General features: G+C 39.7%; 1 protein-coding gene across 1 annotated transcript; it reads right to left on the bottom strand.

The window, feature by feature from the left end:
- Positions 1-995: 995 nt before the first annotated feature.
- apobb.1 (apolipoprotein Bb, tandem duplicate 1) lies at positions 996-18,521 on the bottom strand (the record flags this gene model as incomplete). Its single annotated transcript, XM_080023286.1, has 29 exons — positions 996-2,009; positions 2,104-2,290; positions 2,506-2,529; positions 2,619-2,730; positions 2,823-8,789; positions 9,018-9,391; positions 9,497-9,606; positions 9,696-9,859; positions 10,016-10,188; positions 10,370-10,580; positions 10,679-10,809; positions 10,947-11,129; positions 11,220-11,425; positions 11,530-11,697; positions 11,817-12,020; positions 12,128-12,307; positions 12,417-12,609; positions 12,692-12,903; positions 13,005-13,151; positions 13,233-13,347; positions 13,954-14,401; positions 16,698-16,783; positions 16,908-17,032; positions 17,117-17,269; positions 17,357-17,504; positions 17,594-17,739; positions 17,834-17,946; positions 18,083-18,115; positions 18,467-18,521. 29 exons carry the CDS (start codon positions 18,519-18,521, stop codon positions 996-998), a joined length of 11,382 nt encoding a protein of 3,793 aa, XP_079879412.1.
- Positions 18,522-26,220: the final 7,699 nt, after the last annotated feature.

The following is a 26,220-nucleotide window of genomic DNA, read 5'->3' as shown; positions in this document are numbered from 1 at the left end:
GAAGAAATTGACCAAAAACTCTGTTGACATGGTTAACAACAATCTAATGAATAGAATAATATGAAATAGGAGTCACAATTTTATGAAGTTAGTAATAATCTATTACACTATACTTGTTAAATTGTTGTGGTGATGGTACTATTGTTTGCGCTTTGATCTGAATAATACCTTTAGTTAACAACAACAGCTGGTGTGTGATATTATGCAACCAATTCACTTATAAATCAATAGGCATTTGTCTGAAATGCTTTGTTGTAAATATTTTATTGCAGTTCCTTTATTGCAGTCGTATCTAAGTGATTCTAAAAGGATATGTGCATGTTTGAGTGGTTTCAGTCTCAGACTCAGATGTGTTCATTTAATTAAATGACTCCCACCAGTATGATATGAAATGTTGGGTTGGTTTGGGTTGGGATCTTCAAGGGTGGGGTGGGGGGTGAAATGGAATGGACCTTTTTCAGAGATCAGAACATCAAAAATGTCTGCGTTCCATTATTCAAGTTTTGCCTTTTATAAGCTTTTAAGCTTTCAGTATAAGATTATTTTTTCTTATATTTAAATTAAATTCAGTACTATTAATCCCTTCAGACCTATTGATATGTTAACTTGACCAAGTAAAAACATCAGTCAATCTTGCTTTCTGTATTAATGTTGCAGATTTTGACTTGCCAATAATATACTGTAGACAATAGACAACGCATTCTCATAATGTATTGCATACATGTTCTTTATTGATGCATTTCATTCCTTGCTCATAGGCGGTTGAAAATAAAGGAAAACAAAATTCAATGAAGCATTCCGTAAGACAATAAGACACTCATGTTCAAAGAATAAAACAATATCAAGTTAGGGTGTTGGTGTTGAACTGACTGTTATAAATTACTAAAACTATAATACTTTTTGACACTCCTACTCTTCCAAACATGTCTTTAAAATGGATGGTTGTGTTTCATGCAGACCCAGGTCTCATCTCAGACTAAGTAGGTGAGGGGCTTTCACTGTTGGAAGGTGAAAGGAAGGTCTAACTCAAACCATCCATCCCTAAATTTCATGTAAGTGCTGGTCTCCTCTGGAGTCTGCTGCAGAAAACCAGAAATGACCAAGCTAGACTCCCTCACCACAGTGATGAACATCTCTATTATGGACTGGAGGAAATCGTCCACTTGCGCCATATCAATTGAAAACATGTATTGGATTGCATTTTTTAAGACACTAACAAGTCTACGGTAGAAGATGTTGATGTCAAGGAAAAATGCATCCAGGTAATCTGAGTTTATAGAGTCCACAAACGCCTGAGATTTCATGACGATATCCCTCAGGGTCTTGCCAAGTTTCTCTAGCATTGTGTCAAGGCTCTCAATATTTTTCACAAAGTCCAGAACATAATCGAACGTGGTCTTGACAGATGTTTTGGCCTGGTCCAAGATCTGACCTACATTAATGGCATCACTAATTGGCATTTGTAACTTGACACTTCGGATGTTCTCAACCAGAGAGTTGAGGTAGACCTCCATGTTTTCGTAGATCGTCTGGATGGCCTTCTCGAGCATGACAGTGATGGTGCTGGTCAGCTCCTTGACAACCTTGGGCAGGGTGGTCATTTCCTCAGAGCCAGGCAGTTTGAACTGGGTTTCTCTGAGCACTAGTCTGGCAGCATCGAAGACGACCTGGACGGTCTTCTGGTACTGAACAATGACATTTCTAAATAAGATGGAAATCTGGCTCAGGTCCACGTTGTACTTCATTGCAGAGTCATATGCCTCTTCAACGAAGATGGAAGCTGTATTCTTCAGCTCCTCCACATGCCTAGTAACTGTATACTTGTCAAAAATCGTTATAAATGCAGAGCTGATTGAGGGTATTCTCTCTTGGAGTCCAGAGAGCATGCCTATTAATGCATCCATGTTGTAGGTTATCTGCAGGCTCACGTTATCATCATCCTTAGGAACAGTTCTGATAACCAAAATATTCACATCATTCTCAGGGACTGTTACAGGACTGTTAAAGGACTGTTAAAGGAGAAAGACAAAAATATTGTTAATTACATTTGTACTTTCAGAATAATTTCATTATATATTCATTGACATCAAAAATAATACTCACATCGTGACGGGTGTAGAGTCTCAAACTCATCTGAGAAGGGACCCTGCTGTTAAGCTGAAGAAACAAGTAGCCAGTGGATGGTGTGGACACAGAGGCACTGATTTCATCTCTAGCAGCAGCGTAGCCGAAATTCAAATCGGTGAAAGTAGGGCTAATGATGTCCACATTCAGTGTATGACGAGAAACACTTCAAAGTAAACAAAAAATAGCAGATGAGAAAATTTGTGAGGGAAATATCATTGTTCCAATGTAACCATTAATAACTAATTAAGTAATTGTACAATTGCTACTATACTAAATAAAAAATGCTAAATACTATACCTATGCTTGAACTATGTAAATTATGCATAATTATGCATTATTATGCATAATGATGAAAATAAAAAACGCTAAAATATTTACCTCCCATTTGCTTGGCGTTTTCTCCTTAAATTCAAAAGAGTGGAACAAGAAAAAATTATTTCCATAATTATGTCATAATTATTTCATCCCAGGTGTGGGAAAATATATCATACCTGAAGGCTTGTTTAATGACGTGGTTGAAATCCATGGTCACATCAGTGTGAGTCAGGACAGCTTTGTTATTCATCATCAGAGCTTCGTTCCCAAAGTTTGCAGTTGAGGAAGCTATTGACAAAACATGTTTAAAATTATAGTAAAATAATGTACAACGTGCTGTACAGAAAATGTCATAATAAAATGAAATTTCTGTATCTTACCATCTATGTCGTATTCCAAGAAGACAATGGGTGAGGTAGCAGATGACTTAAAGGTAACTTTGAAGATGGGACAATCGCCATTCACTTCAACTGCCATGTTGGTGGTGTAGACTGGAGTGACGATCCTGCCATTAACAGAGATCTTCTGTTTCGGGACAGTCATGTCAACAACAGTCTTCTCAAAGAACCTGAGCTCACCAATGTTGCTTGGCTGAGACAGATCAATTTCAATATCCGCAGTCAAGGATGAGGTTGGTGCAAGATCAATGGTTGCTTGGATAATATGTTTTCCCTTGGTCTTGAAGGTAAACAGGTTAATGTCATTGTTTTCTGTAAACTTCAGAACAGCATAAACACGGCTCAGGGAGGCATCAAATGCCAGATTTTCATTCACATCCATGCCAATGACTTTGGTAGAGTCCTTGTGAATTTTGGCATCAGAGATAAATTTGGATGTTGTACGTATGCCATCTTCATTCATGTACAGTGTAGCTTCATTGTCCAGAACTCCCAAAATTACATAGTGTTCAATGACTGTGCAATCAAAGTTGGCTTTGGTGGTAGACTCCATGGAAACATACGCAAAGTTTCCCTCAAGCGTCAGGCTGTTATCTGCCTCAACCTTCCCAACAGCTTTGATCATGGGCACATTAAAATCACCCTTCAACTTCAAAGTGGACACAGCATTTGCTTTGGTCTTGGTGTCTGCAACCAGGTTCTGATTGGCTTCCATTTTGAGTATGGGCGTGGCAATTTTTCCATTTGTAACTACAGAGGCAGTGATTTCAAAACTCTCAGTGTTAAGACCGATGGTGCTGTCATGGGTTCCCTTAATGTATGGATTCTCCAGGGACAGAGAGTTTGCCAACTTGATTCCTCTCTTGGTGGTCAGGCTTATGGTACCATCAAGCTTGGCCTTAAGGGGCTCAAATATAGATACTGTGGTTGCTCCAAGACGCAACACAAAATCATCTTCGGAGTACAAGCCAGCATTGACATTCATATTAATGATAGAGGACTTGACAGACACCTCTGACATGATGTTACCAAGAGGGTATATCCTAAACACATCCATGACATTAACTATTGGGGCACCCTGGCTTTTATGGTAGACTATCTTGACATCCATGTTTGTACTCTGCTCAGTAGTAGTCAAGATGCTCTTGAGTCCACTTTGCTCGTACAAATTTATATCACTAATGGCTGGGGTATGGAAGTCAACAAAGGGGAGATCAAGCTCAGGGATGCTGATGGGTGTCATCAGGAAATCAAGATTAGCCTCACCATCAACAGCAGCAAAGATATTAGCCTCCTTTTCATTATTTTCAGCAGTGAAGTTGTAGAAAGCTTTGTACTGGTTGAAGCGGGCCATACCCATTGTGTTGATGTGCTGGCTGTCGGTCTTGAACATGGCAGAATAATCATTCTGCAGATCCATCTTAGCTGTTATAGTCTCAAAGATATTGATCTTCGTGTTGGCCTTGTTCTGGAAGTCAAAGACCAACTCAACGGGACGTACAAGGAAATTCATTGTATTTGACAAGACTCCACTGACTGAACTAGACAACTCTGTAACGTGGTTAGCCTTGAACTCAACCTTCATATCATAGAGGTTGGCATTTCCAGAGGCCTCAAAAAGACTGTTCTTTACTGCTGGGCTGTTTGCCTCACTGCGAGCATTAAACTGGAAATAGCTAAATATGGCAGATTCAGCGGTTATTTCTTGCTTCATCTTCAACATGCCGGTGTCTGTGTCAGATGAGAAAGTCAACTTGACATGGCTAGGACTGATTATCAAATGCAGGTCGCTCTTGTGGTTGTCTGCATGACTATCCAACTTGGCTGTGCCCACGTTTTTGACTTTAATTGTCGTTCCTTCCTGTTCAGCTGTTGCCTTCTGGGTAAGAGTAACATCACTGGTGAAATCAATGGTCGGAAGGTTCACAATGTGATTGTAATTTGTTTCAACAGAAGCGGTCATTCCTCCCTCCATAGCAATAGTGGCCTTGTTCACAATGCTTGCTGTGTATGGCACAGTTGTGACTTTCATTGTAGTACCGGCTTGGGCCTGAGCTGATTGACCATAGAAATTTACAGATCCCTGATGTTCAAATCCAAAAGCATCATGATTTAACTTGAGGGTCTCTGCAAAAACAACACGGCTCCTCCTGGGGAATGCAAGACGAGCAGTGGAGTCCAACTTGAAGTTGAGAATTTCAAAACTGGGCGATTTGGCCACAGAATTGATGAATCCACTAAACTGGGGGTTCGTTGCACGGACAGTGGAGTTATTTATCTCAGCAGAGGTGTTAAAGCTGTAGATAGGAGTATGGAATTTAATCACACCATACATCCTGCCAAAGCATGGTATTATGATCTCACTAGGGATGGATGGCAGCTTGATCTCAGGAATCTGAAGAGTCTCAACAAGCTTTTCTACACCAATCTTAGGCAAGGCCGGGATAGAAACTTTAAAGTTAACCTTAGGCAAGGTTATCTCAGGCATTGCAGGAAAATAATTTATGGTGATATCACCAAAGAATTCATCCAATTTCAGCATCTGACTCTCAAGGTTGACGATTAAATTGATCAGCTCAATGATTCTATGCTTGATTTCATCAAAGGAGATGGTGGTGGCGGTAACAGTGTAGAATCCCATGACATTGAACTGAGGGATGTCTAGCTCTGTTGGGATTGTAACCTCATGAAGTTTATCCATTCTAAACTTCATGCTGGGAATAACAAGATCAGTAAATGGGACAGTGAAAGGTGGTATGTCCAGTTCAAGTTTCCTCAGTTCTGTGATGATCACTTCAATGATTTGTTTGAATTCATCAATAATCATTTGTTCAGAAGCAACTTTCTGAATGACAACATGCATATTGGTGAAAATGTTATTGATGATGTTGATGAGCTCACTGTAGTACTGACTCACAATTTGTAGGTAGGAGGTTATTGACGCTTTGACATCAATTTCATTGATTGCCTCTTTCAAAATGCCAGCAAATTTCTTCAGAGTATCAACTACTGTATGGTCAAAGACCTCCTTTAAGGTTTTAACCATTTCTGAAACTTTGATTTCCCTCAGCCGTTCCATGAAGCCTCGAACAGAAGACAGCACAATGTTGACAAAATCTATTGTGGCATCAAGTTTCTGAGGAATCTCAAGTTCCATGATATTGTTATTCACATAAAGTGTGGACATGGCAATAATTCTATTTGCTTCATCCACAAAGGTATTATAGTTAAATGACTTCATGAGCTGCACAACATCTTCAAGATTTAAATGTAGTTCTTCAAGTTTACTTTTTAAGAGGTCCATGCCATTGATCTGCATGAATTTCACCTTTTTAACTACAGTTTGGATGGTTTCCTCAATTCTAAACTCCTTGACAAGACCCACAATCCCATCCAAGATGTCCTTAATTATTTTGTCAATCTCCATCTTGACCATCAGCTCCCTCATTTTAGCATGGAATATGTTAACTTGTCCAAGGAAGTCAAAATCCTCGATCACACGCCAAACATTTGTCATTATTCCAGTGAACATTTCAGTGGGAATCTCAGCAATTAGTTCCATGATTATGACTTCGAAGTTGATAGAAGAAATGAAAGTCACACACTTGGACATGTCCACGTTTTCAACACACTCTTTCAAATTCCTCAGAGCAAATGCAAGCCAAGCCTTGATTTCATACTTTCCATCAATGTTGTGCAAGAAAGCGAGGCTGCTGCCCTTCAGTTTTTCCAGATCTGTATGCTCAATGAGATCCATAATAGTATCCATCACAGGCACAATCATACTCTTGATGTCATACATCTCATTAAATGTGGTCATCTGGTGTTGGATGTACTGAATGACAGTTTCAGATAGGGTACTACTCATAACCATTTCTTTCACTCTACGAAAGTATCCTTGAATGGAAGTAGCTAGGTCAGCCAGCAATCTCTTCATGAAACCTGTTACTTTTTCCAGAGATGCTTCCAGATCCTCCATTGAGATGGTGTATTCTTGTGTGAAATCAGTTAGATATTGCTTCAGCTGAATAACTTGCCTCTCGATGTCCAGCTTTTCAACAAAGTCGCTCACATGCTGAAGAAGAGCCTCAAGCCTTGCCACGTTTTCCTCATTTTTAATGTAGTCCTGTAATGCCTCCGCCATGTTCAGAATAACAACCCGGATCCTCTCGACAAAAGCAGGCGCATTTTCAATCAGCGGGATCTGAATTACATGACTGTTTGCATTCTTATCATATTTAAGGAATCCGGAGATAGTGAATTCCTGGTTTTTTGTAGAGACAGTGTTCAGAATGTTTGTGAAGATAGTACCAGAAACCTCCATTCCAATTCTCTCTGCAGTGTTATACATACTAATATCTTGATTGAAGGCATGGTCATTCACTTTGGACTTCATCCGAAAGTTAGTCTTCTGATCTTGTGGAGACAGAACAGTATCCATCTTGTTGTCAATAGTTGTCTGCATGGAGAATCCATTATCCATCTTATGGGTCACTGATGCTCTGTATTCATGTGAGCAAGCAAATGCCAGGGGCTGGGCCTTGAGGAGGAACTTGCCAAAGATCTGAGTAGTCTGACTTCCATACAGTGCAATGTCACCATCAGCACTGAAGATAGCATCAAGGTTGAAGTCAAAAGGAATGAGGCTGGCCCGGATGGTGTGGTCAAAGCGCATTGGCTGGGAGTTGAAACGGGCATTATTAGAAATCCAGGCGGTAGGACCAGCAACTTCCAGCTCAGTGTTGTGGGTCATCTGAGTTCCAAACAGTTTTCCTGTTGTGCTGCACTTAGCATTCGCTTTCAGGTCAACGTATTTAACCTGATATGTGTGCTTGATCTCTTCTTCGAGATAAATGGCTTTCAGACTTCCAGTAAGGTCCATCTTGAAGGGCTCTGCTTTCAGCTCAGCTTCATTTATGAGGTTTGCATCCATTACTTTGAAGTTGTTATTGACAACTGCAGAAGCTGTGTATGGCTTGAGGTCAATAATGATACCATGAGCATAAGAAAATTGTTCAGTTACAAAAGCATCAAGATTTGAGATGAAGTCGAGGCTAGATAGGGTTATGGTAAGAGTGTTTGCATTGTCAATCCTACTGTCACTCAGGGAAGCCTTGTTGTTAATGGACACAGTAGCCTTGGAGGCATCAAGTCCAGCACTGAAGGTGTTTTCAAAAGTTAAGGGGCTCTTGATGATGGTTTTTCCACTTGTGACCAATCCATCCTCGTTCATTTTCAGAATAGCCTTGTGAGTAGCCTCATTCGACAGGAGCTTTACATTTGCATCGCTGTTAACCGCCAGACCATTAACATCAAAAGTCCCAGTTAGCAGAGAGTGGATGCGGTTTTCAGAATGGTCAGCCTTAGTTTCCATATTGAAAAGGACTGCACCAGCACCAGCAGAGGCTTGAACCTGGTTGTGGATCTTCATTCCAAGACCAATGGCATCTGTGTCACATTTCAGTGAAAGCTTATGCTCCTTGAATGAAAGCTTCACAACATGAGTCAGGAAGTCTTCAAAAGCGTTAGTGTTTGACTTGACAGAGAGCTCACCATTAATAAATGTTGCTGCAATGTTGTTTTGCACCTGACCAACTGTGGAGTCAATCCTGATAGAAGAATCTATTTGGGCTTCTGGTCGGAATGGGAAGATGGTGACATATTGGGTGGAAGTGGTGCTGCCAAAGAAGGGTCCAGCCTTTACTGTTGTCACAAAGTTACTATCAGAGGAAATTTCTTCGGCGTTGAATCCAAACATGCCAGTGTGCTCCAGAACGACATTAAGATCAAATGGACTTGTGGCTTCAAACTTGCTGCTCGATTTTAGATTGATTTTGTCTGTGACGGTTCCATCCTCCACAATGTTAATATTGGCTTCAATAAACGTATGAGTTAATGAGCCTTTTAACTGGGCTTTCATGGACTCAGTGTTGGCAAGCATTCCAGAGCCTATTTTTAAACGGAGTAATAATAGATAATTAATTTGAAATTGGGTATTAGAAAAGTATCAAAAAATGATGGGAAAAAAAGCATTTGTTTGTATACACCAGCAGATTTTGTACATTTAAACATTATTATTTAAGTTGGAAATGCAATACTATACTGGCCAATTCTTACATTTACTTTATATTTGAATGCTGGCAAAATATTCAGAATTTGATATTAATCAGAAATTACCTTCAATCCTGAATGAGAGGACATCAATCGGAGAAGTTGCCTTCACATCAAACATAGCAGAGTAGCTTGGTGTCTCTACAACATATTTGCCAACAGATCCTGAGGCCTCCAGGTCATAGAGGTTGCTCTTCATCACAGTGGAGACCTCTGCTTTGCCAAATAGCGGCACAGAGATGTAAACTCTTTCAGGGACTGCAAGCGCCGGGATTGGAATTTGTGTGGAGGCTATTTCCAGGCCAAATTGGGGCATAGATAGGCGGGGGGTGGTCAAGGAAGGAGGAAAGTTAAGCTCTTTGGTTGACTTTCCCCCGAGTGGGACTGGAATAGCAAGGGTGAAGTGCTCATTGTTTAAATGGTACGCTGCCTTGGTATTACTGTTGGAAAGACAAAAAAATAAATGCTTTTCAATTTTTTACCCCAGAACTGTAATGATGAAGATCCAAAAATGATTATTATGGATTTTTTTTTTTTTTACTTACAAATTCAGGAACAATTTCTCTGGCAGAGAAATCTCAGGCATGCTAGGTACCCTGAAGTTCTTAATGTAAGGCACATCTGAAGCATACTTCTCCATGTAGTTATTTGTTGCCTGTGAAACATTGAGTCATTTTTATATTCCCGTTGCATATGGACAATTATAAATACAATATATTAACATTTAGCTTCCAACTTTCATACCTCCACAGACTTGGTCAGAATGTGACGGACTTTCATGTCGGTTTGTCCCACTCTCATGTCAAGGATGGTGTTGACATATTCATCGATCATATCCGCATGTGGAAGGACGTTCAAGATCTCTGAGTAGATGTCTGACTTCACTTCAGCCTCAATCTTGCTTCCATCTGTATTATCAATAAAGGAGAAGCTAGTCATTACGAAATGAATACAGTTTCACTAACAGAAGAAAGAGCACACAGAATGATGCATTGACAAAAAATGGTAAATAATTATTCAGTGAAATGTGATGTAAAGCAGTGTAATAAGTAAAACTTAATTACCATATTTCACTGTGAGTTTTTGCTCAGATGTGATGTCAAGGAGCCTCATTTCACTCTCCAGCTGAAATTCCATCTCTGCGCCATGCTTCATCTTAGTGGTTACAGTGGCATCTGCCTTGATTGAAGGAACCAGAAGCTGGACTTGCAGCATTCCTTCCATCATGTCCTTCAAACTGAAAATAAAAATGCACTGGATGTCAGTATGATTTCATTGCCGACAATGAAATTGATGGGGCACTGTCTAATACTCATACTGGTATTGGGTGATAGCCTTTTTTTTGTATTAGAAAATATCTGAAATGCAAACACCTTTACAAACATTCCTTTATCTTGAAGATATGTTTGGTTTCTTACTTAGCACGGCCAACCAGGGAGAGCTGAGGGATGTTCTTGTTGATGAGGTCGAGGAAGATGGAGTGAGTTCCTCGGCTCTTAGTTTTGTCATCGATGACACCCAGCCTGAATCCAGCCTCCACATCATAGTCAGGAACCTGGACGTTGGTAGTGACGACATGCTTTCTCCTGTTGTATTTCACTGTTGCTCTGGCTTCCATTGGCTCCACACCTGATTTTAGCCAACCAATAAAGTCAAATTTAAATACTCCATTAACTGAAATATATTAACCCAATTCAAATCCTACTGAGAAAAAAATGTTTCCATACCTTCAGCCCTCACGGTCATTTTCACAGAGTCAACCTTCTGACGGCCGTCCTCGCCCTCCCTGAGGAGTTCATAGCCGATGGTGGCCGTGTACTCAGTGACATCACCAGTGGGATGGAGCTCGACAGCAAACCTTCAAGAACATTTCCGTTTATCAGCTGCACAGTGATTTAAACAATTCTCAACAATTCTCAATAATTGCTTCAAGAAATATATGATGTTCAGGATGACTTATTTTCTTAAATACCACCCAATTGTTCAAGCACTTACTTGCTGTCTCCAGTGAGGGGGAAGTACGGAGCGGTCTCATGAGAGGAAGCATCAGTGTACTGCAGGACGTTGCAGTATTTCATTCCCCCGAAAAAGGGAGTGCATTCATTCTTGTCAACCATGTCTTTTACCATTGGAGGGATAGTCTTCACCTCTGTTCCAGTCACTGCCACCAGGGTGTTGCTATAATTATAATCGAAGAAGGTTTGAAATTGTTGTAATGACTGTAACTCCATTCAGTTAAATCTCTGTTAGAGTTGTGCTGAGGCTTACGAAATGCTGATTAGCTTGGTCGGGCTCTTGGGAGCAGGGATGCTCATCTTGACGTGGTCGCGTCCCATGAAGAGCTTGGCTTCCAGCCCACTCTCATGGAAAAGATTGGTGTGCATCTCCAGTCCAGAGTTCACATATTCTGGGATGTGGGAACCGACTTGAGTCACAAACTCAATGCCAGCAGAGGGCATGAAGCTCCCCTCGCTCTGGATTGAGGGATAACGTATGAAATTGACAGACAATTGCACATAATTATGAACAGATCTAATGGTAAATCTATACTTGGCTGTTAAGTGAATAAACTTTTTACCATGTCAGCAGCCATTTTAAGTCCACCCTTGATGCCGGGGGTGAAGGTGCCAGAAAGGGCAATCCTAAGAGGCATACCAGTGGCGGTGGGCAGAAAGAATTTATTGTCCATGAAGATGTAGTGGGCAAAGATTTCATAGCCAGTTCTGGTTGTAATGGCCTTGATTAACTGTGGGGAGGGAGACAATAGTATACATAAGCTATTTTCCACCCCATGGATAGATATTGCTGTCCCTTAAATACATCTCTTTGTACGGATGGATGTTTTACATATTGACTTATACTCACAACAGCTGGAAACATCTTGATCATGCTGTCAATCATCATGGCAGCAGAGTATGCCAGCTCCTCCATGTCATTGGTCCTGAGATATCCCAGCTCATTTCCCAAAAGCCTCAGGTACACCATTGCTTCAGGGGATTGTTGGGTCTTAAGTTCCCTGACCAGTTTGTTAAGGTTGCGCCCAATTTCCCTCATCAGGCCCTGGGAAGCCTATACAGAAACACGGTACGGTATGTTACTGGTCTGATATATCATATTTATTATGTTTACACATTATTGTTAGTTGATTTTGACAATTATTTAGACCTTCAATTTACCTGTTTCTTACTCCAGTCATTACTCAGAGTAGGCATCATACTCTTTAGGACCTCATTGATCCCGAGGGGCATGTTGTCAGAGACAAAATACATTGTCTTCATGGCAGTATCGGGAAAGAATCCATTTTCTCCAAATAGGGCTTCAACAGTTGGCTCAAGGCCTTTTCCTTCCATTCCCATCTGAATGGGTGAAAAATGTCTACACTTACCATCACAATTAAACAAATGAAAATACTTCTCACAAATGAGTCAGACATTCAGTCATTCATTTAATTTAGCTTTTTTCTACCTCCATGTCAAGGTCATAGCCAAATGATTTCAGGGTCATCTCGAGCATGATCTCCTTGGGCAGGTAGCTGGTACCCTCAAAAATCATGTTTCCCTCGACAGAGCCCATCTTGTAGTTGCGGGAGAACTTAGTAGGGTCCATGACAGTTCCAATCTCATTGCCCTGCAGTGCATCAAGGATCTTCTCCCTCAGTCTGTTGGAAAGAAATACAGATACAGTTTGTATCCTTTTATACACAAATAGGTAGCACAAAGATGAAAATAACCTTCACTTACACTCTGGTCTCAGGCTCAGTTGAGGACAAGATGTTGGTGATGTGGGAGATGATAAAGCTCTTTGCCTGTTGGTCCTGCTCATTGGGCAAAGCAGCCGCCAGCTGGACCAGTTCACTGGGCTGGGGTTCCTTCATCAAAACCAAGTATGCAGCAATACGCTTTTGCACTGGACTGGCGCTGTCCAAAACAACCTGCATGAGCACCTTGCGGCCCTGCAACATAACAATAGACCCTCTGTGAGGAGCATCCACCAACACAGTCACTAACACAAAATTATCTGTGAAAAAATGAAGGTCAACAAAATTTGACCTACCTCTACAGGAAGAGGAGCCAGCCTGAAGACTTGAATGGCAGCCTGTTGGACAGCCACGGATGCTCCAGGCTCGTTCACGCACTGAATCACACCAGTCCTCAGGGCAGGGCCGGCCTCTCCCATGGCTGCAGCCATATTTCCAATAACCTAAAGTTGGTAGAGACATGAGTAACCTATTTTCTGAACTGAGGGAGCATTGATTTAGATGCACGGGAATGAGACACTCACCCTTAAGATCATGAAAGTCTGGTCCTTGTCACCTGTGCAGTCACCCAACTGGGTTGCGATGAATTCAGCAACACTGTATATCTCGGGAATCAGCTTTCCTTCAGTCTTGTAGAACCTTGCAAAATGTAATTTGTAAGTGTAATGTTAAGCCACTTTGATAATCTCTGAACATTCTCCCAAGAAAAATTCCATCCTTTCGAAGCTTATTTACCCATAACATTGATTGTGTATAAAAATAAGTTTAACCTATCAGCTAAAATTATTTTAGAATTAAAAGAAATGAGCATGGTCTCCATATAGGTCTCCCATAAGGATCAGCTAGATCATACCCATTGTTGGAAGAAAATCTCCCATATACCAATGACCAATAAAAATATATTATATTCTATCATTTAAAATGCATAGAAAATTCAACTACAAAAATATATTTCATTTTCTTCAATATGTAAAAATGTGTGTTTTGAAAGCAGTAAGCAGATCCTATGTAGGTTATAGGCACCAGTTTGTATCGCAAAATAATGAGTCAATAAAATATATGTTCATGGATCAAACTAAATTGTGGATTAAGCATGGCCATCATTGACCATTATTGCTAGTTCTCATTCCTGATAGAAATGACAAATTTGGACATGTGGACAATGTAGCAGTATGTCAAAGTACCAATTGTTAGCCTGAACAGATATAACAAACAACTGTATCTTTTGATCATGGCGATACTCACTTCTTGACGACGTTGCTGAGAGCAAACATGATGCTCTTGCTGGGCTTGTGTTTGGCCATCTGCAGCATGTCATTGATCAGAAGAGGAGAGGGATTGGACACCAGTCCCATGGTGAACATGGCTGCATCAACCCCGGGCAAAGAGCTGTCGTAGGTCCTGAGGATCTGCATGAGGCCACTGCTGCACTCTGGGGTACCACACTGGGCCAGGACCTGGAAGGTCAGTGCCCGGGACACATCGAGGGCCTCAGAGATCCCTCTGCTCAGGGTCTCGGCCTTCATCCCGCGGATCATGGTGACCAGCTTCTGGAAGAGGTGGGCTCTCCTCTCGCCGTCGATGTCGGGCAGAGTGGCCAGTTCTCTCAGCAGAGCCAGGGCAGGGTCCATATCCTGCATCGCTGTCTTGTCCTCAGGGGCCTCCATGTGGAGGCCCTTGACATTGGCCTCATCTGTAAATACGTATACAGACATCATCGTTATAATTATGGAGGGATTGCTAATTTAATTTCATTATTACATGTGTCTGAATGGGAGCGAGAGCGGGAAGCTGAGAATGTAAGGAGTGGAGGTGGAGAAGGGGGGTGAGTTAAAGTACTTGGGGTCGACCATGCAAAGCAGGGTGCAGGAGAGAGATGAAGAAAAGAGTACAGGCAGGGTGGAGTGGGTGGAGAAGAGTGTCCGGAGTGATCTGCGGCAGAAGGGTTACGGCAAGAGTGAAGGGGAAGGTCTACAGGACGGTAGTGAGACCAGCTACGTATGTTGTAAGTTTTAGAGGCGGTGGCACTGACAAAAAGGCGGGTGGCTGAACTGGAGGTGGCAGAGTTGAGGATGTTGAGATTTTCATTGGGAGTGACATGGATGGACAGGATTAAGAATGAGTACATTAGAGGGACAGCTCAGGTTGGATAGTTTGGTTAAAAAGTGAGAGAGGCGAGATTGAAATGGTTTGGACACGTGCGTAGGAGAGATGAGAGTTACATTGGGAAAAGGATGCTGAGGATTGAGCTGCCAGGCAAGAGGAAAAGAGGAAGGCCGAAGAGATGGTTTATGGATGTGGTGAGGAAGGACATGCAGGTGGTTTCTGTAAGGGAGGAAGATGCGCAGAACAGAAGGTATTGGATGATGAGCTGCTGTGGCGACCGCTAACGGGAGCAGCCGAAAGAAGAAGAAGATTAACAATTCAGTGTGTTTATTCGATCGTCTTTTCTTATTGGGTTCTGCCAGCCTGTGCCGTCACTAAGGGGGTGCAGACTGCACCGGTTGACACCATCAAAGGGTGTGACACCGCTGCTGCTGCGAAATGTGTGTCTTGTCCGCCCAATCAAAAGTTAAAAGTGCGTCCCACTCCACTGCAAGATCAGAGTGCAACAGTGCATCAGGCCAGGCGACAGGGCTGCAGCGTGCCAGCGACGGGGCATCTGTGCCCCTAGCCTTTGTGGCCGTTTCGGCTCAAAATCGACTGGCTTTTGTGCGTGCGTCAAACATTTCAAACCTCTCTCTCCCTTTCCATATTTAATATACATATATAGATAGATGGTGCTGTATGTACTTTTTTTTTATTAAAATGGTGGAGATTTTTGCTTAAAAAATAAATGACCTCTCGAAAAAATGATGTAAATAATCTTGTCATCCTCAAATCAAAAATGCCATCCTCATCTTCAAATAAAGAATTGAAAATGCCATGTTCCTTATTTTATATACAGTTTCAGGGACGTTTTTCATTCAAATAATATAGCCTAAACATGTGTCCGGGCATCCATTTTCCAAAGACTAGTGCCATTCAGGGCGTACCTTCCCTCCTACTGGCTAGCGCCCAGCCCTCGGTGCTCGGTGCTGCTCATTTGCATAATGTTGAAACCTGCTCAACTTTTTTTTGTTACCGCGAAGCTGACAGCTCGTCGCCGCTTGTCGCTACACCTCTTGCAGCTGGATTAAGCCTGTGTGTGTGTTGGGATGGGTGGTTTTAACCTGTGTTCATAGGATGCTATGATGAACAACAGGTGCCACCGCTGCTCCCGGGCCCAATTAATTACACGCTAATAAGGAGAGCACCCATGAGTTAGAGCACCGGTTGACACGTGACACCAACCCTAGTGACGCCACTGCCAGCCGCTGACGATTTTGTCCTTTTGAGGATATCCCTTCACTGGTCAGAATCTTATGCACAATGTTGACACTCAGATAAATTAAAGTGTACATTTAGAATTCTAGCATCACATGGACACCATATGCTGTAATTATAAATAAGCACAGTCAATAACAAAAATTGACTTTGCTAATAAGACAAACGTATTGTGACATGCGAGGCATGGAAATCTTTTCGCCTCAGCATCAGCGTGAAATACGCATAATCTATTAATCCACCCATTTCACTATTTAAGATGTCAAATGATTTCTAAACAATTAAAAATTCTCTTATTTTATTTAAATGTTCTAAAAATATAATAATAATGAAAATAAAATAATAAAAGTAATTATAAAAACAACAACAACAACAGCAACAACAAAACAATAATAATATAAAAACATAATAATAATAATAACAATAATAATAATATATAATTAATTTGGCATGCAAATATTTAGCAGATAATAAATTGTATATTTCATATATAATGGAGTTTATATATATATATATATATATATATATATATATATATATATATATATATATATATATAATGTTTGCTGGACTAATTGAAAAAAAATCATGAAAAATAAAAGTGACTCAAAAGAGTTACTTACTGGAATCAAAGATTCTGTCATTGTGAGGTGAAACCTTCAGCAGAGTCACAGTTTGCTTGCCAACGTTGGTCACTCCATGCCGTCCCCTGTGAAACGACAGCAAATCATTTAGATACAGGGTAGCTTTTTGACGTATTGAGTTCCACGAATGACAATGTAGAAAATATATATGAGTATGAGTATGAGAAAGCAGTACAAAACGGCACATACTTGGTAGAGAAGGGCACCAGGATGTGGTTCTCTGTGCAGGAACCGGAAGTCATGTGCTTGTTGTTGTTGTCAAACTTGTAGTTGCAGGTCTGGGAGCTCCTGATCAGCTGGGCCAGAGGGTAGTGCTGCAGGAAGACAGACATTAACTCATACCTTTGCAATGTGAAATAAAGTTAAATCCACCGGCCATGTAGTTTAAAACACCTTACCATGCCAGAGATTACAGCCAAGGGGCTGGTGTGGTCTCTCATGGGAACAAATCTGTCGCACTTAGAAAGATCCCTGGTGAGGCTGATGTCTGTGGCAATGGTCTGTCTTGCGTTGACGGTGGAACGGGTTTTGCACGTGCCGTAGATGGTGGGCTGCATGAACAGAGAGAAATGAGTACTCATAATTCTTCACCATAAATAGCTTGGATTGCTAGACTTTACAGGTTGGTAAGTTTGTACCATGTTCTTGTTCTTGTCCTCCTCCTCTAGAGGCACCAGCAGGGCAGAGACGATCCCCCTCTTGATGTTCAGGATGGTGGTCGTTTCACCCTCCTCGGGGAAAAGCTTCACGTTGTGCACACCCTCAACCGCAAACTTCAGGGGATACCTGAAGAGATGAACACAAGGCCATATTAAATACTTTTTGTTGCAATCTTGTGGTTTGGTTTTTCCAACTAGATGTCTTCAGCCACTTACTTCTCCATTTCAGCAGCAAAGGCTGGAGATCCGGGAGCGGGTCCGAACACAGGGTTTCCCTCTGTGTCCATGTCCACCACCTCGCTCAGGCTGCAGCGCGTGGTGCGAATGACAAAGCTACAAGTCTGAGGCACTTCAATGATGACCTGGAACGACAAAAAACAACAACCCAATATTATCATGATGACAATCATATTGTGAACTTTTAGGTTTGGGACTATGAAAGATCACGACTCATACCTTGCAAGAGCCTTTGGGTCCATTTTGGAGCTGTGAGGCTCCATTGATGGCGTTCAGGGACTCGGTTTCATAAAGGTATTGGTACTTGTGGAGGGTCTTGTACCTCTTGCCCACTAAAGGAGAGGAGATATATATATATATATATATATATATATATATATATATATATATAAAGAGGGGTTTAATAAGAATTAAATGCAAGGGCTTTTAGCTTTATTTTTTCTCAACAAAGGGTCGTTTGTGACTTACATAGACATGAAGGATGATCTCTATCTTGGGAAACTGTGAAGAAAAAAGATAGAATCAGAATCAAGCCTTTATTTGCCAAGCTCACTTACACTTATGAGGAATTTGCCTCCGGTTTTCAGTGACTTGTGTGTGCACAACAAACAGTAAAGATTTACGAAAAATAATATTTACAGTGGCCGAATGAATTAATGTACTGGAATGTGGCAGGGTAATTTAAAGAAGTTCATCTTATATCCAACACATAATTCGGTAGAAATAAACTTAAGAGGCACATAAATATACATACAATTCAGGCCTCTAATACTAGAATCAGAGCTGCAATTTTTAACCATTTGTTTTTACCATGTTCAACCTGAAATGAGAAGGCTTTCTGGGGATACTCACATGCCAAGGAGACCGTACTAAGAAGAAGCAGAAGGCAGAGCTTGGAGTCCCCCATGACAGGTTCACTGAAACTCTCTCCCTGTTTGGGGTTGATGAGTACTCAGACGAGACTGGCTCCACTGTCCCAGCCCCCTGTCTTTTATATCCCCCATTTGGACTCGGTGTTCGGGGCCCGGATGACACGGGTGCCACTTTCTGAGGCTCCAAAGTCCATTCCACCCTCCAGTATTGAGGCACAAAAGGCAAAAGTTTAGAAAGGTCTGGAGACCCAAAGCCTCCAGGCAAACCAAAGCACTCTGTAATCAATCAAAGATTTGCTTTGAGTTTAGTTTAATAGATCAATAGTTTGAGATTGATCAAAACAACCTAGAATTATGATTTTTATTTTTACTAGATTTACTAACTGCTGGTCTTAGTAAAATAAAAAAAATATAACTAGAGTTATTCATATCTAACATATATCAGTACAGATTTATGTATTTAGTTTACTAACACCAAGACTTTTTTATTTTTATTTTGTAAATTACAATTTTAGAAGTTGCCAGAAAAATCAATCCAACAGTGCTATAATCAGCACTCGATCAATAATAGCATTGTTCAGCCATGTGCTTCACACAGAGCAGTGAGTGATCGGGGCATGCTAAAGTCCTTAATGTGAAAATATGTGTGACACGTGAAGACATGGTAAAATAACGATAATGTAGGACCAGTAGGACCTCATTTGATATTGGAACTTTATGCATTTATTATTATTTATTATCTAAAGAAAGAAATATAATAATAGATTAAGCAAATGTATACCTCTACATTATATATCTGTATTATATATATATGTATTTACTTGTTCATTTATTTATTTGTGTTTTACTTGATTGTATTTTAATTGTTATTGTTATTTATTTAGTTATTTGATTATTATTTCCCAAGGATTTTATTTTGTATTATTTAGTTAGAGTTAATGACATAATTTCATTTCACTTCATTCTAGTTATGGGTTGTGGCAATTTTATTGTAAGTCATGATATTACTTACTATTATAATTCATTTCTAAATGTAGGTTAGATGATAAAGATGTGGATGGTTTCTTCCTATGGGATTTATTCTATAGAAATTACAAGGGTACAAGTATAGCATATCTACTAATTGGAAATGGTCACCCAATTAATAGAACATAGGTAAGATGTTTGCCAGTTCAGTACAGTTTATATATTGTACAAAATATATACAATAACATGAGTAAACCCGACAGAAAATGAATTATCCACTAGTTCTGTTCAATGTTTGATTCACTGTGGCCGTCTAAATAAACTGTACTCTGTACTTTATTCTGAATAAACCTGATAACCTCTGATTGGCTGTAATGTCCAATGGGTTCAGTTTCTGTACTCTTAATCAATAGCATGAATAAGAAAAATCGAATTTTGATCCAAACTCACATTAAGTAATTGAGTAATTGTTAAATGCTGGACTTGTAATCACACCATATCTTTTCAGTTTCAGGTTGTGTAACTGCCTGTTGCAAAACATCACTGTCAGCAGCTTTCAACACACTTCTGTCAGGTAAAAAACATACGTACGATACATGTACAAGTACATGCATGTTTTGTATTTCAGAGATTTAGTTTGACTCTTGATCCATGTTGGCCAAGTGCATACAGTACAAACATTTGGCAGTTTTTGGTGAAGGAAAAAAAAAAGGTGCGACAAAATAATAAAAAATTTGATTATGTAAAGACTTTAAATTAAAACTTCTGTTTACTATGGAAGGACTTTTTTCTAAATACTTTATTGTGTCTTATTTCTATTACAGTTACAGTGTTTGTTAACACAACAGCCATCATGTCCCATAAACTTATATATACATTAAATACTTTTAGACACAATTTATTTTTATTTTTGCTAATTTAATTCAAAAGCCTATATAAAAGTAAAGTCTTATATAAGAAACAAAATCCAAAATGACATATAGTATCTTGGAAAAGCCAGATCAATGATAATAATAAATAATAATTAATAATAATAAAATAATAATGAAGAGAACAAATTAACTGAATAAATAAAGTCATCCAAAAAAGCCAAAGGATAACCTCCTACCAGCTACTCTATGTATACTATACCTCTTCATGAAGGTAGTGCTCCCACAATTAATAGTTCATTATTCATATTATTCATATTATTCATATGGTTCATATTGTGTGTTATCACCGGGTGCGTTGCATTACATTTCACTGCATATATGTACGACAGTATGTATATGTATGTGACGAATAAACCTCTTGAATCTTGAATCTTGAATCTTGAATTGTCATATACAGATATATTAAATATATTTATAAAACAATATTATAAATATTGTGGATATACTGTATATTATATGGTGTATATTAATTACTCCTATTGTACATTAGATCTAATTTAGCGCTACATAAATCACATGTTTTTTATACATGTCTTCGCTATTTTGATGTTCATATCTATATTCAATATCAAATTTTTCAATTTACTGTATTTCCTCTATCATGTTCTTCCAACTGGCTAGGTATGGGGTGTGGTCTTTTTCCAATTCCAATCGAAAACCCTCTTAATCAATAAACAATCAATTTTGCTATGCTTATTTGTACACAAGTAATACATGATGTATTTTTGAATGGAGAAATACATGTATTTTTCAGTCTTTTGCATTTTAAAATCTATACAGATTTATGGATTGTAAAATTTGTTCATCTCTTTCCATTGGTATTTTGATTTATTATATTATATATATTTGTGATTTTTTTTCCGTAGTATACAATGCACTATAGTGGATTTATTCACTATTTCATTAGAAGGGTTTAGCATGTTAGCGCTGTCACTGTTTGCAGATGATGCAACACTTGTTTGGAGGGTCAAATAAAACCAACAACAAAAAAACAAACAAAGAACAATGTGGACCCCTAACATTTATATGCCACCATTTTCCCTGCATCCAGGAAGGGACCTCCAGCTACGTGGGATTCAAAGCCCACTTTGACCTCGTTTTGAGTGGTTATGCAGTAAAAGAAAGGCCCTTCCTCCCCCTGAGCCTTTCACCCTTTCAAATGGCTTTCTGCACACTCGCCTGCGGTCTGCGCTTTCACCGTCCCTACATCTCATTATACTCGTCCAAGGTACAGACAAAATCAATGTGGGGGGGGGGGTCTGTGCGCGCACTGGGTATCGTTGGCACAGGGAATATAGAGAATTATTTACTTTTTTGGAAAGAATAAGCCCGAATAAACGACTGCTCAGACACTTGAGTGTTTGCCTCGGAGTGTATATGCTGTTTTAAAAAAGTTATTACACGTGGATTGTACAAGGGAAATTTGACTTCAAGACAAGTGATCTGATTTGTCAAGATTTCAGCATATGCTTTACATTCCTACAATGCACTGCTGCTGCTGTGCAACGTCTAATGGGAATGTTGGCAATAGAAAGGGTTCTTTCTAGCTTTCGCACTGCCATACATTCTCTCATCAATTATTTACATATTTGGCATCTTTTAATTGGGGACATTCCCCTCGAAAACGGAATCCAAATACTTTAACATCTGAGGTGGTTCCGAAAGTGGCCTCAAAGGCCGTCAGTTTGTCGCCGAACTGCCAATCTGCTTAATTCAAGTCATACACCTCCCCCCAAAAAATAATGTTTTTTTCCCCCAAAAACAACCTAAATAAATGATTTGACCATCCCCAACCAGGGATTTTAAATCTTAGCTGTGTGACCCAAATCAGAGTAGGCAGACAGAGAGCTGTTGCATCGGGCCTCTTGCCTCATCGATCCTGTTGCGTAAAGGTCAACTGTTTTATCCGATGCAGTGGAGCTTATTGATGGTGTTATGTAAGCTGCGCCCGAGTGAAAGAAAACTGTTTTAGTTAAAATTCAGAGTAAGGCAAAGTCGGGCCAGTTTTGGCTGTTGATTGTTCTGAGAGGAGACATTTGAGAGGACCTGATCAAACGGTGTGATTATTTTTGTTTGAGACAATCTGGGACTATATCGTCTCCGCCGAATGCCCCTTTGTCTAATCTGTCGCTATGAGCATCTTGTGCTGTCTCTGCAGTTAGTGTGATTTTTAAGATTATTGTATCTTTCTCTTATCTTAGCGTGATGAGATTAACATTTCTGCGAAGGCGACGCTGTCCCAGTGACTTTATCAGTTTACTGTTTCTTTGACACAGTCTGTACATAAACACATATACACTCACTGAGCACTTTATTAGGAACACCTGTACACCTACTTATTCATGCAATTATCTAATCAATCAATCATGTGGCAGCAGTGCAATGCATAAAATCATGCAGATACAGTTCAGCAGCTTCGGTTAATGTTCACATCAACAACCAGAAAAGCTGAGGCTGCAAAAAACTGTGATCTCAGTGTTTTCGACCGTGGCATGATTGTTGGTGCCCCTCTGGCACCAACAATCATCTAACTGATGATCTCCTGGGATTTTCATGCACAACAGTCTCTAGAGTTTACTCAGAATGGTGTGAAAAAAACATCCAGTGAGTGGCAGTTCTGCAGATGGAAACAACACGTCGAACCTTGAGGTGGATGGGCTACAACAGCAGAAGACCACGTCGGGTTCCACCTCTGTCAACCAAGAACCGAAAGCTGTGGCTGCAGTGGCACAGGCTCACCAAAACTGGACAATTGAAGACTGGAAAAACGTACCGTTGTCTGATGAATCTCCATTTCTTCTGAGGCACACATGGCAGTGCCAGAATCTGGTGCATGGTGCAATTTACAGCATGAATCCACTGACCCAACATGCCTTGTGTCAACAGTGCAGGCTGGTGGTAGCGATGGTGTAATGGTGTGGGGAATATTTCTTGGCACACTTTGGGCCTGTTAATACAAATCCATCATCATCATCATGCAGCCTATTTAAGTATTGTTGCTGACCATGTCCATCCCTTCATGGCCACGAATGACCCATCTTCTGATGGCTACTTCCAGCATGATAATGCACCACGTGACAAAGAAAAAGTCGTCTCAAACAGGTTTCATGAACATGACAATGAGTTCAATGTTGTCCAGTGGTCTTCCTAGTCACTGGATCTGAATCCAATAGAACACCTTTGGGATGTTATAGAAGGGGAGATTCGTAGCATGCACATTCATGCTGCGAATCTCCCCTTCTATCACATCCCAAAGCTGACAAATCTGCAGGAATTGCGTGATGCAATCATGTCAACATGGACATACATTTTTGAGAGCAAAGGGAGGCCCTACTCAGTATTAGTATAGTGTTACTAATAGGGTTCAGTGAGTATATGTACAGTGTATGGGTGTGTGTGTATATATACATATATATATACTGTACTGTATATATATATATATATATATATATATATATATATATATATATATATATATACATACATTTAGCAGGTGTGCAATATATATATATACAGTATATATATATATATATATATATATATATATACATATATATACACACACACACTACTCACAAAAAGTTAGGGATATTCGGCTTTCTGGTGAAATTTCAGGATGAACCTAAAATGTACTATAACCTTTACAGGTGAACTTAATTTGACCTTCTCTAAACTTTTGAATGCACATGTCCAACTGTTCAATGTTTCAGTACTTTTTGCACAACTTGCTGTTCTCTAACAAGGAGCTGAACGGAAAAATTCACAACAGGTCGATCCATGAATCGACCAATAAATTTCCTGGTTCAATTAGAATTGGTATTTAAACAGTCCTCTTCATAATGCTGTTCACATTTTGACATCATGAGACCAAGACGACACCTAACAACTGATCAACAGTACCTCCCCATTGCAAGGCTTCAAACAGTCACTCTGTACCCCAGAACCTCAATGACCTGAGGGCCGCCCTTCAAGAAGAGTGGGGGCCCAGGCCTCAGCAGACAATAAGTCGACTTGTGCACAGCATGAGACGTCGTTGTCAAGCTGTAATTGATGCTAAAGGGCAAATGACAAGTTATTGAGACATTGACATTTTTTGTTGTGGTAAACCCACCACTGTTGTTGGCTTTTGTTTCAATAAATTGTTTGAGATGAGGAAATCACCATTGCATGCTTCTACTTAAATGCCCTACTTTCATGATATAATATCACTGTAGCGTGAACTTTTTACATTTTCCATAAATTTCACCCGAAAGCGAAATATCCCTAACTTTTTGTGAGTAGTGTGTATATACTGTATATATATATTGCACACCTGCTAAAATGCTGCACTGGTTTATTACTGGTTGATTATTTGGTTTATTGCCATTGGCTGTCTCCACCACACACACATCTCAATGGATACAAAACAAGGTCTCAAATTTTAAATTGAGACAGGAATGGAGGACAGTGGATTGATAATAGGTACAAAATAAAGTTGCGCAGAACTTCAAATTCAACCCAGGCCAGGAACTTCTGATTAGTCATTAAAAAGAAATATTTCTTTAAGAAATATTTCTTCCCATAAGTCAGAGTACCATCTCTTTTGAGGGGATGTGGATGACATAGCAGTGGTAAGAGACACATAAGGCGAAAGAAAGATTATTCATATGATTAATTATAAATTATAATATATTATAAATTTTGCGTGTGTATATATATATGTATATATATATATTTACTGACAAGCTGTCCTGTACCTTTTCATTTTGTGGCTCTGTGCCAACATTAATCCGCACAAGGCACTGATCATGGAGCTCATCTTTGATAGAGTTATACCTTTGGTTTAACTCTAAAGTGTTCTATGATGGAGGGAAAACCTGTTTGTTTTATTTCTGTCGGCTAATTTTCTATAACATCTCATTAGGACCATGAAAGTGGCAATCCATAAGAGTGTCAATCTTCCACCAACAATGGAAACAGCATTCATAGGATACACACATTCATAACACAAATACATTGAATGGCTGTTTCTTCAAAAGTTCCAGCTAAAAAAAAGTAAATATGATTTTTTATTTTGTTATTTTTTAACAAAGTAATCTCACAGAAGTACTTAAGTTCTGCAAATAATAGAACCTTCAAATTTACCAACAAAAAGTTGGGAAATAACTGTGAAATAGCAGGGCAAGATTGTCCCTTCTTTTTTGGTTCCTAATACCATTACAGTACATAATTCATTATGTAACCCAATTCACATGTAATGTCAAAGTATTTACACAGCTGCAGGTAAAATGTCCCATAATAGGTACAGTATGTACTTTATATTATGTAACGAAAGGTCTGTAAAAGGAAAGTTTTAAAAAAACTTTTATTCCATAATGACCATGTGTTCCACAGAATGTGTTTCATAGTGAATATGATATCAGTTCATCAACAAAGTGATCCAAGATTAATTGCTGATAAAATGTGATGTGGTGTCTAATGGATGTTTCGGTTGCAATAGATCAATAGAATTTTTTTTCAAGCCTTGATCAGAACATTAAACAAATGAATATGGAATAAGCAGAATAGTCCCAGACTTCCAGACTGATCTGGGAAGGGTGTGATGAGCTGCTGCTATCAGTGCAGCATAATAAAACCCCCAGTAGTGCACATACTGTATGACACTACACAGATTAGGTTATGTATGAGTTCTGACTTGTCGTTTGGATGAGCTAATGTGATGAGTGTGATTATGCAAAATGATTCAAATAAGACACACAATGAAAAGCGCCCAAAGCGCGCAAAACAAGCGAGTGGTATTTTTTCTTGGGCCCAAAACAGAGAAACAACCTTGATTTCAGTGCCATGTGTTCTTTAA

The sequence above is a fragment of the Zeus faber genome (assembly GCF_960531495.2).
Source record: "Zeus faber genome assembly, chromosome: 2".
NCBI classification, from domain to species: Eukaryota; Metazoa; Chordata; class Actinopteri; order Zeiformes; family Zeidae; genus Zeus; species Zeus faber.
Note: the sequence above shows the minus strand (reverse complement) of the source record. Positions and strands in the feature narration are given on the sequence as shown.